This window comes from Pempheris klunzingeri, chromosome 9 (genome assembly GCF_042242105.1).
Source record: "Pempheris klunzingeri isolate RE-2024b chromosome 9, fPemKlu1.hap1, whole genome shotgun sequence".
NCBI classification, from domain to species: Eukaryota; Metazoa; Chordata; class Actinopteri; order Acropomatiformes; family Pempheridae; genus Pempheris; species Pempheris klunzingeri.
The window spans coordinates 15,191,829-15,211,012 of NC_092020.1; the positions used below are offsets into that span (position 1 = coordinate 15,191,829).

General features: G+C 40.8%; 1 protein-coding gene across 2 annotated transcripts in view; it reads right to left on the reverse strand.

Annotated features, from left to right (window-relative positions):
- Nucleotides 1-7,846: 7,846 nt before the first annotated feature.
- tsc22d3 (TSC22 domain family, member 3) overlaps nt 7,847-19,184 on the reverse strand; it is a 38,406-nt gene continuing 27,068 nt past the window's right edge. Inside the window, exons 1-3 of one of the 2 annotated variants that reach the window (XM_070836451.1) lie at nt 10,858-11,185; nt 10,281-10,332; nt 7,847-9,547 (exon numbers count right to left, since the gene is read on the reverse strand). In XM_070836451.1, the coding sequence (XP_070692552.1) occupies nt 9,278-9,547; nt 10,281-10,332; nt 10,858-10,982 (447 nt within the window). In that variant the 5' untranslated portion in view covers nt 10,983-11,185 and the 3' untranslated portion in view covers nt 7,847-9,277. Of the gene's footprint in view, nt 9,548-10,280; nt 10,333-10,857; nt 11,186-19,184 lie in introns of those variants that run through there. The other variant, XM_070836450.1, reaches the window with a different exon arrangement.

Consider the following 19,184-nt stretch of genomic DNA (forward strand, 5'->3'; position numbering starts at 1 on the left):
GCTGTTGGGTCACACTGACTAATGTGTGCAATAGTTGCCATGCATTTTTATTGTTTTAAATCATTTAATCATTCAATATTTTTGTATGTATGTATATGTATTTGGATAGATAGCATCCCTTAATTACCTAATTTGCATAAAAACTAAAGCACACATGCTCTTTTCCATTACTCATTGCGCCCATTGATTATTGTACTATTTGCACTGCAAGTATATGAGCCTGATTAAAAATACAAACCCGGTTATCTTTGATATTGTTACATTTACTTCAGAACAACATTCAAAGTGTCATTTTTAATATGCCTGTAATCAGTCTGCAGGTGTCAGCAGTAAAATGTCAGTGTAATTGCTCTGAACTATCGTGTGAAACACGCAGTCATATACTTTTATGTGTTGTTACGTCTTCTTTTACGCTCAGGAATGAGATTCAGCTTGTATGTCGATTCGTGAGGCTGGCACATTCATTTCTCCTGCACAAGTTTATTGTACTCCATGCTCATGCTTTTCAAAGCGTAACCACGTGTTTCATTAATCAGCTATACATTATTATAAAGAAAACTGAACGAATATTAGTAAGATGTAACTGTAGACAGATGCATGCTATTATCACAGTTTATCATTACTGAATGAAAAGTCACAAATCATAAGTAACTCAGGAAATCTCAAATTATTAATTTCCTTCATGCCTTATTTCATGCCTCTACACTTTTTCTAATGTCACATAAATAACACAGGCAAGCACACATTTCTCGCAAATGCACATTATGTATAATGAATCCCATTTTATTTGCCACCATTCATTCATCTCGTATTCTATCACTGACAGAAGTTCAGTTCAGTCTTTGCCACATTTCATATTCTCCCTGTTCGAAAGAACTGCACTTATGGGACTGAATGTTCAATTACATTCAGCGGTGAAGTGTAAAGTACGTGCCACCGTTCAGGGTGACTGAAGTAGCTGAAAGGCACAAGGGTACAGTTACTATTTCTCATTCATCCTCAAGGATGACACTGACAGCTGTCGTAATGTTCTGCTTCTATGACTGATTAGCAACCATAACTGAGAATGTTAAAAATGTAAATATCTTAAATAAGACAGTATGCACATGCGCATAAATTTTTCTAATGATGTAATTTCTTCATTCTGTGCAGGTGCATTTTATTCATATTCAATCATGAAGTATTTATCTAACATATTAACATGCATAAAACAAATCAGGCCTATCGTATTTCACAGCTTTTTGATTTGGATCTCATTAGATTTAATGCATAGATTTGTGTCTGAATGAACAGTATGTTTATTGTAATTTTTTTTCTAAGTGCTAAATGAAGAGAGGGTTCATGACTGGCCTGGTCCTGAAAATAAAGAAAATCTTGAATGTGAATTGAAATAAAGGGGTGGCCTGACTAAAAAAAAACATCATCACGTAGCCGCCAATATAGCAACATAAAGATCTGGCCCGATGGCAAACAAGCTTTTCTGATCTACAATAGCGCCACACAGCTGGGGACAGGTTAAACGGCTGTAAAGCAACCCTCATAAAGTTCACAACCCCGGAAAACCGCAGGAAGGCAATAAAGCATCAGAGAACATGCTGTTCCACCATCCAAAAGGAGTTTAAGTGAGTCTCTCAATGAGGAAACAGGACGGGACAGGTGTGAACTCTGAGGATGTCTCAAACTTCCCCCTTCTGTGACGTTTGTCTGTTAATTAATTTAATTATATGTGTTCAATGGGAAGCAATTACATGTTCCCAATTTTATTATTCAAAGCCAACTGGTGTAAACAAATAGTGATTTACTAAATTTAAACGATGACCTATTTTATCTGTCCTATTTATTTTCTTTATCAGGTCTTTTTTTGTTGTTATTGTTTGTGAGGCGGTGTCAGACTGAACGTTGCGCAAGGTTTTGGCATCACCTGTTTCACATGCAAGTTGCCTCACGTTCTCTTTCGGGACACCAACCTGTCAGACACACCTGCGAAAACACTGGAAAATGAAATGTTTTCCATTTGATACTGTCTGCCCTCAGCCTGCTGGGCCACTTTCTGTCTCTGTCACACGGCTGTGCTCATGCAACAAATGAGAAGTCACAGGTTTTGAAACTTATTTGAGCAAGATGAGTTGAGAAATTGGAAAATACTTGGAAAGGGAACTTGTGCTGAGTCGGCCTGTTCATCTCTCCAAAACATTTCCCTTGTGAATTTCCAAGAAATCAGTCCAGAAACTGTAAGAGCTCACAAGACTTAAGATGACATTTTCCAAGCACAATCATACCATGTGAAAGAGGGCACCTACTGTACAGACCATGTGACACTCTGAGCACATACCTTAAAGCTGTTCTCTTATTAAACATGACAAACATTCACTGAAAATCATGTTTTAGACATATTTTCCTCACACCAACAAGGAAAATGTGTGACTGTGACAAAGAGCAATGACAATAATACTCTCCTACTCCAATCTGTCACAAACTGCACAATGGTTTAGTGTGTTTTTTAAGATTCTTTGACAAACTGCCTTGCCAGACAGTAAGTAAACATTCCAGAGACAGAAGGGAATCTTATCTAAAACTGTAAATTCTGTTTAGTCACAACACATTCAGCTGTACTGCAGGAATCATGTAGCGTAGAATTTTAACTATGTGAAAACCTGTTGACTCCGGCTTCCTCTCACAGTCTAAAGACAAGCAGGTTAGGTTGATTACTGACTTTAAATTGCCCGTAGGTATGAGTGTGAGTGTGAGTGTCTGTCTCTACGTGTTGGCCCTCTCCTGTATAATAATAAATAGGACAATCACAGTAAGACGGTTATTATCATAATCTGTTTTCCCCCTCTGATATGCTTGCTTTGGTTTTGACATGCCAAGCTGCTGTGTCTACCCTGCTGACCCCACCCCACAACCCACAATAAAAAAAAGGGCAAGACCTGGATTTGGGAACATCGTGTTGAAGTTAAGATGTATGAGCCATAATAGCTCTTACATGAGGGAAGCAGTCCAACTTATGCCTAGGTATTAAAATGTATCAAATTTCTCAATTTCTGCTGCCATATTTTGCGTGTCTACCCCAACAATCATGACCTACGATGATGTTTTGTGATCTTTTCAAGTGTTAAAAACAAAGCAGTTATTGTTTTTCATTTGTGTATGATTGTCCTAAAGGGAAACTCTCTACTGGCTCTTCATAACAAAAATCTTTACCCAAGGTTGCCTTGAGTTTATTTCCTGCCCTGTTTACATCTTAAATTTCCTGCAGCCCACTGACAGCTCTATTCACATGGGCCAAAACTAGAAGAGAGGATGAGGGATGTTTACCACACAAAGGGCACAGTCACACAAATAGACCACAGTGAAGGCGGGAGAGTTGCATAATCCCTCCAAAACTCAACCAAATATCTGTTAAACCCGTATTTGTGGTAGAAAGTAATATGGCCATAAACATGCTGCAGTAAACTATTCCATAAATGCACAACTGCCTTGTTGTCTTGTACATTTGTAGAGGTTCACTGAAATTGCCGCAACCACCCTCATCTGTAAGCACTGCCACACAAAAAAATACGGCATCTTTCATTTGTTGCTATGTTTACTTGCATTCTTGTGTAACTTATACAAGATGTTAAATATAGATCAAGGGACTGCTTTTCCAGAATTGCAGCTGCAGAGCACTGATCAGGCGTGTTTGGAAGAACAACATGGCCCTTCTGTGCACTTTAAATTAACTTGATTTCTTGATGAATCTGTGTACAAGGAGGCACACCCAGAACCCATAAAATTACACAGTCTTGCACTAGACTCTGTTGGTTTTTAAACTTGTTCGTTCCAGCAACACCAAAAGCCAATTTATATCAAAGCACAAAGCCAACAACGCTTTAGATTCTAGAAGTAGAAAGTCATGGTCTGTTTCATTTAATGATTATCATACTGAAATTCTCTATTCAGTAGTGTCATGTTTTCAACAATCAAGAAGGAAGTCTTTATTATAAAGTCTTTATTGTGTACAGCTTTGTACATTTTCAGTACTGAGCATGTTATGCAACCACCTTCCCTTTGACCCTATATGTGTCACATGTTAGGGTGGGGGTCAGCAGGTTTTAAATTATGTGCAGGCTCTTGCTGTGCAGTGGTGCCATGAACCGGGGTATCACCATAAATCCGAAACCGGTGCCTCCTGACCTTTTGTCTTTATGAATACGATGTCCTGAGCTGGCAGCATTCCTCGAGTGGCTTTGATCAGCTGGGGCACAAACAAAGCTGACACCATTGGGAATAAAAACAAGAAGTTCTCAAGTGATCACTCACAAGACCAAAGCCACTAAAATGCTTACTGTATAGTTCTCACTGTTTTTGTTCAGTTTTTTTTCTTCTGAAAAGCAACCAAATCAGATTTAATAAGTCTTTTCATATGATCATTGTAACATGACAACACAGAGTTCATTTTGGGTTCAAACATTTTCACACAGATGAGAACAAAAGCATGATTTTAGGAATATAATAAATCAAACCAACAATTTGGATTGAGGTCAGGCTCTCCGACATCCTCAGGAGTAGTAAACATTTTCAGTTTTACATCTTGTGTCTAGAAACATAACAAACTCATGACTGACACTTAACCCCCAGACATGGGTTCATCAGGTTCATCCTCCTCCAAATAGCATTTGCATTGCTATCTATTGAACATCCAGGCAGGATGTGTCAATATATCTTTCAATTGTGACTTCTCAAATCTACAACAAATGTATTTTAACTGTTAATTTCCCACATGTTCTACACAAACCAGACTAGCCCATGTACTTTTTGCTCACAGCTACATTATAAAAAGGCTTAGGCAATGATTAATTTGAATATGCATGACTCAAGGCATAACCAGCATCTGTCTGTGGTAGAACAGCTTCCTCCTGTCTGTGTAGTCAGACTTTGTACACCTGAGGAGCTACAGAGGCCAGGGCGATGTCTACTCAACATCATATGGGTGAAGCAGTTACTGGCACACAGTCCCGAATAGACAAATAGATAAATCTGAATAAGTACTTGTAAGATAGTTATGTAGACCCAAAAAGAATAAAAAGCATACACATTTTTAGGAGTGCACTCAGGTTCTGACTATAACCAACCCCTGCATGAACTTTTACATTGTATTTTTGCTCTTTGACCCTCTCTCCTTCAGAGGTCCACATTAACACCCACTTTAAGGGGGTCACATTGCTCTGTGAATAGATGAAATAAGTAGAGTGAAGGAAGATGTCAATGAAGTCTTGTTTTTCAGTTGTGTAAAGCCAGTTAACGATTGTACTGTGTGAGAGAGCACCAAAGGCACATTTTTTTAATATTACATAACCATCTGTCATCTTTAACTTGCAATTGTTGAACTGGTTTTTGGGGGGAAAAGCAGAGCTCCCTGGTCAAATTACAGGAGAAGTGCAAGACGCTGCATAACAGTACAGTATACAGCAGAAATCTGAATTTGTTTCATTCAGCTCTTGCTTTAATGTCGACATGATGAATATGCTGACATTCGGAGGACACACAAGTTGTATATGTCTGCAGTCAGAGCAAATTACTTCCCTGCATGCAAACCCAACCACACTGAAGCAGAGCTCGCTTATCCCAGCACAACCTCTGAAACAGATGTTCTTTTTTTTTGTTGTTGCATAACACTCGTAATCCAACACAAACTCTTCTTTTGGCTGCCTGGTTCGAGGCAAGTTCCAATCTAAAGTTTAATTCCATACCTAAGGCTCTTCCCACATGTTTAATATTTAACTACTTTATGGGATGTGATGTGGAGTCACTGATGCTTTGACTCACATCTTCTGTATTTTTGCCTTTTTAGAAAACCCGGCGGAAGCCAGAAATGGTACAACTCTTTAGTCATTAACAAATGAATGAATATGAACACGTCCTACACATCAGCAAGTGAACATTTAACCCGAGGAGAGATCAATGTTTGATATATGACTCTAAAAGAGTGAACATGTTGAAAATTAGGTTGTGTGATTTAGGACATCTTGGTTAGAAGTGTTGAAATAGATAACATATTTGGGGCTTCACACTTTGGGGCTGTTTTACATCCACACCGATGTGTTACAATGAGGTAAGAAGAGCACAACCAAATCATGTGCACTACCTATATGACTATATGACTGTATGACCTCAAATGCAAAATTAACTGGAGGTAACTGGAGGGAGCAAATAAACAAAAAGGCCAATGGAAAAACCTAAACAAGAAATATGGCAAAGAGGCAAATATGTCCTCAGAAGTATTTTCCTCATTGGGCTTCGGTTGTCAAGCATGCCGGACGATTTATGGTGAATCAGTTTCAAATAAAAAGCCACATGAACTAAAGTGAGTCGAGAACACACTGTTACTAAACCAGTACTAAAATAGAAAGACAGAGCGTCAACACAAAATAGTAAAGTGAGCCAAAGTCCCTTTCGTCGTCAGACTTTTTCGCGAGCCTCTAGATCCTGTGACACGTACACGCTAGCTGTTCAGCCAGATGAATCTCTCCACAGTGTTTGCACAAGTGTGATTAAACTGCAACACCAATTCCTGCATTGACATGCACAAGGTGTTCAGGTATCTGGCAAGGAAGGAGAAAGACTGACTCCAATTATCTTGTGCAAAAGAGCCAATAAACGCCTGTCCCTCTGCTCTTTGCTACATTAAACAAATGTCTCAGTCAATACCCTACACATCGCGCCTGACACTAATTAAATGCAGAATGCATTTCAGAGCCGCCATATTGATCAGGACCATCTGTCTCACATAGAATTAGTTTTTTAACACCAGGAGAGATAAGAACTTCGTGTGTAACAGTGAGCGATGGGGAAGACACTGTGTTTACTCTTGTGCTATTTGATCTGCGGTGGCGCTTCTGGGCCTGGGCTGAGTCTCTCTGTTCTCAGCAATAGATGGATGTGAGCCTGGTCTACACGCCAGGGAAGCCACAACATATCAGGTTACACACAGGCTGCACTGACTGGCTGCCAATCCGTCTGAAGGGAAATTCTACTAGGACAAACTGTTTTTTCACACACGGATTCCAATCCACTGACAACCAGCTTTTATTACTTCACTGTCATTAGTGGTCACACTGTTTTTTGACTTTGGAAAAAAAAAGACAGCTTGTGTACTTATGTTGACATTTTTTTTCTCAATGAGTGAGACAATGAGTTTATTCCTTCCAAAGTCTGAGTAGCCAGCATGCTAAATTAAAAAGTACCATTGTCTGAGGAAGGAGCCTCTGGGCTCACTGCAGCATTGTGTTGAATTTTACAAATCACATGCTCCTCATCAGACTGACCTTGTAAACACAAACAAGGCTCACAGAGCTCAATAGAAATCAGCGTGTACACATGCTGTAAATATTCAAAAATGTTGTGACGGAGCAGCTCCATTTTATCAGCTTAGTTTTGCAAAGAAACAACATGTTGTACAACGCTCTGAAATTTAACTGAGGGTTTTAACAGTGGTTGTCTTATTTAAGCACCAGAAAATGAAATGGGCCTTCGTGTCGTCAGTCTTCCATGACTGGAGCACATAAACACTATGTAACCTCTAAGACACTATCGTAAGGAAAATGTTAAAAGTGTCAGTAGTATTCCCTGCTACAGTTTATTAGTGCATAAGGCATCTATAAAAGTCAACTAAAATATGTACGGCAACACATCAAATATACCCACTTAAACTGCTGCTGTTAGGTTAAGGGCTTAATAGATATTATATTGCCATAATATTGTAAAATCCCTAAGCTAGGTCATGAATGAAGCTATGGTTCATTTTCTGGATTAAGCACAGGCTGTGTGGCTACAGCTGATGGACAAAAGACAGTGTGCCAACATATTGTATTATGTAAACATAAGGTTTATTGCAAATGTGCAGTAGTATCCAAACATCATAGTGAACAACTGTTTCCAGGATACTTTACAGCAACAATACCGTTATCTTTACAAAACACATAGAAACTTTAGCACTAGCTACAAACACTTCTCCCTGTGAACTTTTACACATGGTCCTGGTTTGCTTCTATTGTTGTGAGGAACAAAAGGCAAAGTCTTTGGTAGCTAGAAAACATCAACAACAACAGAGCTCAGTGTGGAAATGTGTTCCTCTTACTACGGACAGGCACTGTTGTCATGCCATCGTTTTCAAGTTGTCATCAGAGCAAGGAACGGACCAGATACTGGATGGCGCTGCTAAAATCAGGAGTGCATGTGCAGCGACAAATGCCGGAGTCTGTTTGCTCACCATCTCCACTACCTCAGGACATTTTGAATTTATGTACACTGTAGTTATCCTTTACTGTGAGGAACTGGGCGAACAAGGTGAGCAGATATGCCTGCTCCCCTTAGATTACAAAAAAAAAAAAATCCTTTAAGACCACTGTACAATGCTCCTATTTTATAAAACAACTGATTTTTGTTCAGAATCACAAACAAAACCAGATATAGCAGGATTATTTTCCCCCATAAGCAGCAAGCCCCAACTGCAGTCAATACAAGATTACATTTATGAATCATTACAGTATACTGATGAGTCTACTGCAGCGGTCCACCAGCTCTAAAAGGCTATACTGCATTAACCTCCACCTCTGTTGCCTTAGCTTATCCTGTTGATTATTCTTGTTATGCTTAAATGTACATGAACACATGAGCAATACATTGTAGGTACAGGAAAAGTCCTCGTCATGTGGCTGAAATGTGCGGCTGGGAGTCCTTGAAACTTGTATTTTGAGATTGGACAAATCCACATGGTGGGGCTCTTCGCAGTGAGACATGGAGGACCGTCTCAGGTGGCTCTCCTCTGGGTGAGCGGGGAGAAACCTCCCTCACACTTTCCAAGTTAGCACCTGCAGGGCCAGCCCGATCAACACCTCCACACCCCCCTCCTCTCTAGAGCAAAGGGTGTTCGTTGGAGGGGTTCGGCTAGGCAGGGAAGGCCCCCCCGCCCCACGTCTGAAAGCAAGCGCTCGTCGGTGTCTAGTCAGCCGTCTCTCTATTCTTAGCGCTTTTGTCTACACAGAGACTACGACAAAGAGTTGGACGGTATCAGAGGACGGGCCTGACACCGCACCAGTCAGAGCGTCAGAAGTTCTGTTTTGTGCTTATCAGTGTCAACAGTTCTTTTGTGTCCCATCGATCATTTACAGCCCCGATGCTTCACCTTCATTGTATGGAAGGGTTCTCGGCGGCGGCGATTTTGTAACGCTTCATTCAAATGGAGGTCCATTACTGTTATGAGACAGTGGCTCTGCCCGCCCCAAGGCAGAGCCACTTACACAGCAGAGCCAGCGCTGTGGATGCAGGTCTGCTGCTGGTGCTGCTGGTCTGGGGCCACCTGGACGCTCTGATTGTCCAGGGGTAGCAGCACGTCTGTCGGGATGCGGGACTGGAACTTCTCCAGCTGCTCTGGGCTGGCCAGGTTCTTCAGCAGGTAGTTCTCCCTCTCCAGCTGGTTGTTCTTCTCAGCCAGCTCTTTGATCTGCTCCTTGAGGATCTCCACCTCCTCGCGCACGGCATACATCAGGTGGTTTTTGACCAGATCCTGTCATAACAGAGAGGAGATGGATCAGATTAAATATAAACAGAGAAATGTTCAGCCTTGGAAGGCTGATCTGCTTGGCTGATGCATGTGCAGCAAGAACGATGGCGTTTGCCAAACAAGTTTGCCGTGATGATATATTTTGTTTGTTTTTGTCAATTTACTCACACGGATCTCTGAGGAGATTCAGTATACAATAAAATTTGCACATCAAAACTTTGACTCAAGGGCGTTTTAAGTAATTCTGTGCTGCAAAAATCGTATCAGTCTTTGCTTTTTGGACTTCCTGCCATCATCTCCTGCACTTGTTCTCTACTTCATCACGTGAATAAAGCAGACACGAGCATGTGCTGCCTTCACATGCCAGTGACTTCCGAAAACATTCATACAGAGCTGATTTTGTGCAGAGTGCACTGGGGAAAACAGCATTTTGGGGAGGCCAGTGTTTATACCTGTTCCATCTTAAATGATAAGTCTTATGGCCAAAGATATCATCTAATAAGTTACATGTTTAATGGCAGTATATGTGGATCCAGTAGTAGCCACTGTTAATACTAGTTAATGTACATTACTTTGAATAACATCATCAGCTCAGTGTTAAATTCTAATTGTGCACTGAAGGAATCAGTCAACTGGGATTTGTATCAAGAGATGTGCATGTGCTAACCTATATCCACCTGTATCTGTACAGTACAGCCTACATTCATGCGTTAGCAAGGTGTTTTTCTCAGCTTACCATTGCTTGTTCAATCTTGTTGTCAATGGCCACAACGCTAGCACCAGAGGCACTGCAGAAGAGGAGAAAGAGGCCATTAAATCAACAGTTCAAATCCACAGCTGCTGTTATGTTAATGCCAACTCAGTCCCAAAACAAAAAGAAAACATGTTGGTGCATCCTGAATGCTTTGCTTCGTGACAAATGAAACAGAAAGCTTGCAGAACAGAAAGGAAAACTGTTTACCCATTTGTTATCTGGGCTATTTTGGAAATGTACAGACTGCTGGTTGATTGCTCTCAGAGGAAGATTAGGCTCCTATAATACAGGCTATAATGTAAGAAGCACTGAGTGTAACAGGAAGCGGCCAAGTGATACAGCGCACGTATCAGGCCAAAGTCCAAATAAACAGCAGCATAGAGGAACACAGCTGATTTCAAACAGCATCAGACTCTGCAAATGGCCGCATCCACTGTGTGCACCGCTGTATGAATAAACAGTCTGCTGAGGCCTGCAGCAGGCCTCCGATTTACGGCCGATGAAACGCGCTATTCACAAACTAACGTATTGGAGCACGGTGACCGTGTCGGATATTTACCTGTTGTCAAGTTTAACCGATACGACGTCTCCTCCCAGTAGCGAGGAGAAGAAAGAGATGGAGAAGTTATGCAACTGGTAGACGGCCACCTCCATTGGGGATTTCGCGAACATCTCCGTGCTCATGTTGAGTACCAGACTCGTTTGGATTATACTTCTCGCCACGTTTGCGACTGGTTAGTCACCTCGCTGTATATCCGGATTTGTTTGGGCTAAAGGAGCGATGCACTGTGTCGCTGCGGCTGCTGGCTGAGCGCGAGTGCTGTGTCGGGGTAGGAGCTTCGCCGGTATTAACAAGCGACTGTCTGATGCTATTTCTGCCACCGGCTGCTATTTGTATGGCTCGCCTCCTGACGTCACCTGACGCGCGCATATTTTAGTTAAATGAGGTGGCGCGTCAGGTTTTATGGTGCGTACCACGGGGAAAAACTGGAGCATGTAGGAATCTGATGATAATTCCTGTCACATTATAAACATGGAGGGAGGAGGGGTGATAAAAATGCACTTTGGGGCTCGTAACAGCTTCACGAGGCAGGCGCATGTAGAATATCGCTTTTTTTGAGAGCATGTGACTTTTAGTGCTCATGTTGTGTTTTCCTCTGTGTTGATGCTTCTGTGCAGAAAATGTAGCACCAGAAGCCATAAATTATGATGCAATGGAGTCCACAACCTATAACTATGAAATGCCTCATTCTGGACTACTACTTTAATTTCATTAATAACACTGTTACGTGATAATTACATTGTAATGCAAATTTAACTTGCATATATGAAGGTCATAGATGTGTTATAAAGTATTTTATGCCCATTTGATAGTTTGATAGATTTACAGTTGGAAGGATGGATCTCATCAACAACCAGTCAGAGACAAATCAACTTGGTGTTATCGGTCAACTTAATGCATTCGTCATTTTTATTCTACAATGCAGCGTAAAGTGTGGCTCTCAACCACTTCGTTTAAAATACAATGATTTTTTGGATACATTGCAGCTTTTTTTTGCAAAAAAACAAAAGCGCTGCTGTAAATAACGAGTTTTAGGAAGAGCATTTGAATGCAGCATCGGATCTGCCCTGCCTCTGAACTTCTCCTCTGCGTCTCGGCCTCTGCAGTTAACCCACAGACCGAAATACGCACTCGGCGCTGCAGACTTCATCACAATAACCGACTGCACAGTTGTTGCCCTGCACAAATAAGTCACCCGTTCTGCTAATGAATAAAAACAAGATTTGGCCACAGAAGGGTCGCATGTCGTGGGGATTTGCATCATCTGATTTTCATGAGAATCACTGAATTTGATTTGACATGTGATTTTAGAGCATGTTGTCTTTAAATATGTCATTCAAAAAGTGTTTATTAATTATTGGTTTGCTCTGCATACACTTTAAATAGGTCCGCTTGAGTACACTGCAAATGACAACAATAACAGTTTGTGCCCACCACTTTATCAATGTTAGTTCATAATTATTATATTATTGTTTGTTACGACACACGCTGTTACGGAATGCCCTGCACCATCCTCACACATGCACAGGTACTCTGCAAATGTACTTTTCCATCCGCTCTCCCGGTAAATTTCCCCTCAATCTATGTCTGAACTCTATCGGCCCCTAGTGGTGAAAACGTATAACGCACAGGTCCGAAGGGGACAGTAATTATAACAGGAGCTTTGTTCCTGGACACAGAGTTTACTGTGGAATTTTCCGTACACCTATTCTTGGCTCCATAATTCAACAATTCCAGATTGCTTTTCCTGCCTAGAAAACATATGGAAAATTCACAAAGGATACGCCATGTTTGCCTGCTTATTTATTTGTTTATTTCTTTCCTTCTTTATTTATATTCAATACCACTCATATGTCATACTGCTTCACCTGCCTTTTTTTTGTCTCATTATAGTTGAACCTAATTTATGGACTAATCAACAAAGCAGTCAAGGCTGTTTTAGGGAAGCACAGACGCAATGCATTTGCTGTTTACCCCAGCGCTTAGATTTAGTATCAATGTTTACTCATTGGAAGAGCTTGCTAAACTGAAAGCATTGTTCTCTGGTACACGACCTCTGGCACTTCAGATGGTCTTTTGAACCTGCATGTGAAAACATGTGACGTAGTCGTGCCGGGCCTCCTGCGAAGTGCACAGTGTGAACAATTAGTGGTAGAAAGAAGACACAAGAGAAAAAAAACATATCTGCCGTCAGTGTTTTTTTTTTTTTTTTTTTTTTTTTTTTTTTTTTTTTTACAGCATTTTCTCTGAGTACTGACTGGGGCTGTTATTGAGCAATAGACCTTGTTTGTCCATGAAGGTTTTAATAGCTTTAATGTAATTGCCTTAGTGCCTCTCAGCTGTCACATTATGTTCTCCTTTGTTGTTACAATTATCTGATTCAATACTGATTATAAGACAATTAAAATTCTATTAGAGAGCCTCTCTTGTAAAATATTTTTCTTCCAAAACACCAATGAGTCAGTCAGGGTAACTAAATCGAAACTCTCCACTTAGAGAGTTTTATGTCCAACACTAATAGCTGTTATTTTTGGTTCATACACATCCACTGCAATCCACATTTTGTATCTATGTCAGTCACAGTGAACAGTCTATAGAGTCCATAAATATACGCAGAGTATTGTGGCACTGCTACGAATTCACCAAGGGTTCTCTATATAATAAACTACAGTCTGCCACGTTTTTGGAGAAAAAGGAACTCTGTTATGTAACAAAACAATTAGAGTGGAAAGGCTGACTTTTGGTCGGCCTAACACGGCTAAGCAGAAAGCACATTGAGTGGGTATTAGGCCCATAGTGCCTGTCGTCTCAGATTTCGTGCTGTGACACTACAGCTGCCAGGTTTAATATCAGGCCCTGCTCTGGTGATGAGGGGCTGGTGAATTACCTAGCCCCGCTGTGATAGACCCATTTAGGTGGGGGGAGTCACCGACTGCCTGTGGCTCAGCAGAGATGCAGAGATAGAAAATACAGACAGTGGGGAGCCTTTCTGCACTGTTCTGGTCAAATATACCGTATGAGCCACATGCAGTAAGATAATGTGAGTGTTAAATATTATGCTCATAACCTTCCTGCTATGCATGCTTCATTCACAGTTTAATAGCTGCTCCAATGCAAATCTTGACAGGTGAAATACATTTACATACAACATAAGCAATTCTAGCTTAAATTGTATCTGCATGTTTCTAAACAGTTTAAGTGCTGCAGACATCGGCCTATGCTCTCTTTTCAAGAAACGAAGTCTGTCATATTTCTGTGAAACTCTTTCTGCCTGGCCACGTTTGGCATTTGCCAAATCCAGTGAGTCATTCTAAAGCTAGGCAACTGGCCACAGTTTCCATCAGATGTCCCCAGTGCAAGAGCCAATCGCATTATATAACACTGTGATTCATCTGTACCAATAGCTGAAGAGGAGTGAGGCTGAGACATGCCGCCAACCTTACAGCTTTTGTTATGAGCAGCATTTTGGGGTTTTGGCTCACCAAATTCAAGATGTACTGCAAAACAGCCCAATGTGGATCAGTGGTGATCAAAGCCACACAGACAAGTTATATTGTTTTGAAATCACTTCTTGCTCAAAAGAATGCCTTTCCTCTTCTTTTCACTGTGTACGTCCCATCTGCACCCCTGCAATTAGGAATGCATGGCATGTATGAGCGTGTGTCCTGAGAGCCCACAGGCCTGCCATAGGCTGCAGCCAGAGGCTGTCTCAGAGGAAGCTGTCAGTGTGGCCAGCACCACTGGTTACAACATATGAATACTGAACACTCTACATACGCTAGGATACCCAGAGGCAGTCATTATTATCACATTACCTATAAGTCTCTTCAACTATGAATAGAAACAAGGAACATGACCTTCACCTTGCTGGTGAGGTTTTTCAATAAATCCATCTGGCTGTCAATTTCTGCACTTGGATTGCGTGTAATGTTACTTTATGTGATAGCTTGCATCAAGCATGCAGTGCATGCAGAAGATGATGACAGGACTGACATTGTTATCTAAGGGCTGGTAGAGATATCACTCTCCGCCTGCTTCCAAGGCTGCAAGCACATATTGGAACATATTGGTGAATTCACCCTTAGCGTAAATTCAAAAGATGATTTTCAGGAACATGATCGTCAAGGTCTATGTCAGAGACATGCAGAAGGCAATATAAAGAATAGGTTGCATCTTCGTTTCTTGTTCTGTTTGGTTCTGTTTTTGGAAAGATTGAACCTCATAAAAACAATGTTATAATAACAGTTTCCAGCGCTGCCTTGAATGACTCCTAATTCAAACACACATGTGAACTGTAATCCAAGCCATTTTATGATAAATAATGCATCCATGACTACATCATTTAGACAGTGACACTCTGCTATTACCACCAATCTTCTCCTAAACTGTATTTAATGTGCACATCTGTCACTGACATGCCAGACATCCTCTTTACACACTAGACAAACTCTCTGGCTATCCTCTGCTGCCCCCCACTTACCGCCGATCCGGCCTCTTGAACAAACTTGGTGAGTAAGGGGGCGAGTAGCTCATAGCTCTCTCGGGATAGCTGAAGTGCTGGTGGTGACAGCAGAATCTCGGGGACGGTTCGGACAAACGCAGGGCGCACACCGTTCTTTGAGAGGGCATAGCCCCAAAAGGGGATACTTCAGCGGAACGCGTCTGAGACTGTCCCATCTTGGCTTCCAAATGAAGGGCTGTTGAAGAGGCAGGAGCCCTTCGACTGTTTGCTCACTGTTCTGCTGTTGTTTGTTCTCAACTACTGTGTTCTCAAAGCACAAAGAGCCAATTGTCCAGTGGCAATACCTCTGGATACACAGCCATAACTGTGAGTGCCACGCTCAGACTGGCACTTGTGTGATGCGTCTCCACTCCAGTTAAACACAATAGCCCCAGATTCGCAATGAAAATGAGAGTTTTCTGAACTAGTACCAATTGTACTAAAAAAAGTCTTCTCTATACTGCTAGAGTGTCTCTAGCAGACAAAGCAGCAGTACCTGAAGGGAATAGTCATCATGACTATCTCTATCTCTATCATTCAATCAGTGGTAATATGAGCAATAAAACAGTTAATAGTTGGTCTAATGTGCCCCATTCTTATAAAAAAAACCTCTCCATATAATGACCTTATGCAGGACCAGACTTTTTAAGGCACTAAAGGCAAACATCATAGTGTTTGCTCACTTACATGGTCACTTATATGGAATGGTTTTGGAGCTCATCACCACAGGGAAATTGTTACACAACCGCTTATAATTTGTATGTCAAATCAAGTTGAGGCAGAAGATATAGCTCATGGGTATCTTATATAACTTTTCAGTTTACGTGTGTGGTTTTCACAATCCACTTATAACACTTATAAATTCTGATTAAGTGGGTTTGTCAGGCTCAGTAAGCCCCCTTTGTCATCAGGGGTGTAATTAGTGTATTAATGCTCGGAGAGCTATCGCTACTGGTAAAGGTATAACAACAAAAGTAAGCCAATCTCGCCACGATGAATTGCAAGCTGCTTTCTAGTTTGGCACTTCAGTATAAAAAAAGGCTAAATTCTCTGTCCCCATTTGATGTTTTCTTCTTTTTTTTTTTCACAAAAGGAGAATTTTAGCATTTGATACTATGTAAAAATTTGAATGAATGAATGCATAGATGAGTGTAGTATTACATGACAGCCAGTCATGTAAAACTAGTTTCTGCATGTTGCCTTTTGAAATTATCATCCTTTGGCTTGAAGCATTTGCAAATTGGCGTTTATCACTAGATGGGCTTCAGTGTTGTAATCTTTTGTGCCTGTATGGTGTGGATTCAAAAGAAACGTAGAATGAATTAAATGTCAAGAGAGAGAGAGAGAGAGAGCTTCAAACAACTCTGTTCTCTGTCATCAAACAGAAAGCTTCATTCAGTGTCTTTCAGATACATGAGTCTGCAATGTACCTTTAGAAGCATATTATGTAATTGTTAGTAATTGTGACCTATGAATATTATCACACCGCTATGTCAAGGAAGGCGTCATTTATATTTCTGTCTAGTGGAGGAATTTCAGGTTCACTCTCTTAGTTTCTTGCAGTCAGTGATTACAGTGGTTACTCAGGGTTATCTGATAGGGGCAGCAGTTCAGCTGCCACTGAATGGGCTTGCACAGCATCTCAGGAGGAATGTATGGCTTGTATTGGACATGTTTACACCCATCATGTCAGGAGCAATTCGTTCAAAATTGGGAACGTTTAATCCTTTTGTGTTATGCTTAGTCATTCAAACTGAGGTGGATCCTTTATTTATTTATCTTTATCCCCTGTCTCCAATTCCATGAGGTTTTACATTGTAGAAAAAAAAAACATTAAAAGACATGACGCCATTTTTTTCTGTAACATGATGTTTTTATCATTTACTTGCAATTTTTTTCCCTTCCCTGGCAGTGAGTTGAAACCTTCCCTCTGGTGAAACCAACAGGTAACATCATAGATAGTGTGTGTCCTCGTTTCTTTGCAGTCCATTGCCATAGGGAGTGTCTTGTTTTTGTATTTCTGTCACACTAGTGGGGCCGTGTAATTACATGTCTTCAGACAATTATCTATTCACACACATGACCAATACACACTTTCAGAGGAACAGCAAGCGTGATTGACAAGGTGATTCATCATGTTATAATGTGTTTAGTAACAGCAATTTATTTCTCTGAATCTCTGAAGAAAGGGGCCAAATGAATAAAGTGTAAGGAGAAAAATAAGCCAGACTCTTGTTGTCATACTATTTCACGATAGCAGTGATCCCATACATCCTGTATGTAAGGAATTACAACAAAACCAGGTCCTCAGCCTGTTTATAAATTAGTTAAAGGCTTTAAAAGTCATGCCATTAACTCAGCATTACTATGAGTCTGAGCTGCTGTGTTAAGTAGTTTGGCTAAATGTTGGTTGCAGACGCCAAAAGACAAACTTTTTAATCGGCTGTATTTAGCCGCAGAAAGGTTTTGATTATGATTTGCATGGTTGGAAACAATTAACCATTTCTTCTCCTGAACATCCATAAAGGCAGCTGTTGCAAAATCAGAAGTCACCACAAGCAGGTGTGTGTGTTTTCCTGTACTTTTCCTCATCTGTGATGAACTTGACCCTTGATAGAGAATCTCCTTTGCTAAGTAACATGTGTCTGGGTGACATGCTAAACTTTATTCATTACAAACCAGAAGACAATGCAAGAACTGCAACTCACTTGTCTTAATTCAATTTCTCATGAAGACTCAAAGGCCTACTTTTAAATCTTTGGTTACCAAAAATTACTGTACTTAATTTCAGCTCATACAAAATTTTAATCAGTTCATTTACAGTAGCACTCACTGACACTAAGCAGTATAGCAGTTTACAACAGGACAAGCAGCACTATAGCAAATGATGCTGGGCGCGGTATATTACAGTTAACAAGCTTGGGGACTTCTTGGCATCTGGCACATGGCTGTGATTCAGCAGAAGTCAGACTGCCTCAGGCCATAATGTAAAGATTTACCTTGTGTTATTACCAGGAGAATGTCCCGGGTTAAATTTACTGTGAAAATACTGAAATAGAGTCGAAACCCAGAGGAGTGTGTTAGGGGACTGACGCAGTATGGTGAACCCTTGTCAAGCTACATTCATCGACTAGCCCCACATCCCCTTAAAAAGAAATAACAGTATGTTCTAGCCTGTAGCCCATAGGAATCCCATCTGTGTTTTAGTGCAACCGTGTGGATACATGAAAATACACACAGGGTTTGGATGCAGCTAAGTGATCACACAAATGGCTCTGTTGATGCTCTATGAAAGGCCAAAAGGTTGTGGACTCAATTGGCCACACAGTGTTGAATAGCAGTGAACTTTGTTATTAGCTATGTGAAAGTCCTTTGACTCATTATGGGTCTCCTAGCTCACCACAGACTTTTATGAGAGCTGGATTGCTCATTATTCTTTCTGTCTGGCTTATTTGGTATATATACGCCACTAGAAATCTATTTGATTTCTTAATCTAAGAAATAAAAAAGTACAATTTAAAAATAAGAAATAAAAAAGGAAGGTGAAGCTTTTGCTTATTAAGCACGCTGTGTTTACTTAATACAAAGCATGAATAATGATACTCAGAAGACTGGATGGCTGCCAGTTTGCATAGCACTTGTGATAAATACACTGTTGGGTGGATCATGTCCCAGAACAAAAGGTTACAGAGTTCAGTGCCATCTGTCTATATTTATCAGCCTATGTTACTTTACTGTACAATGTACCTCAGCTGTCATAGTTGGTGCAGTTGTGTGTATCTATGTCTAATCTGGGTTGCCTTCAGCTGCAGAATGTTGACAT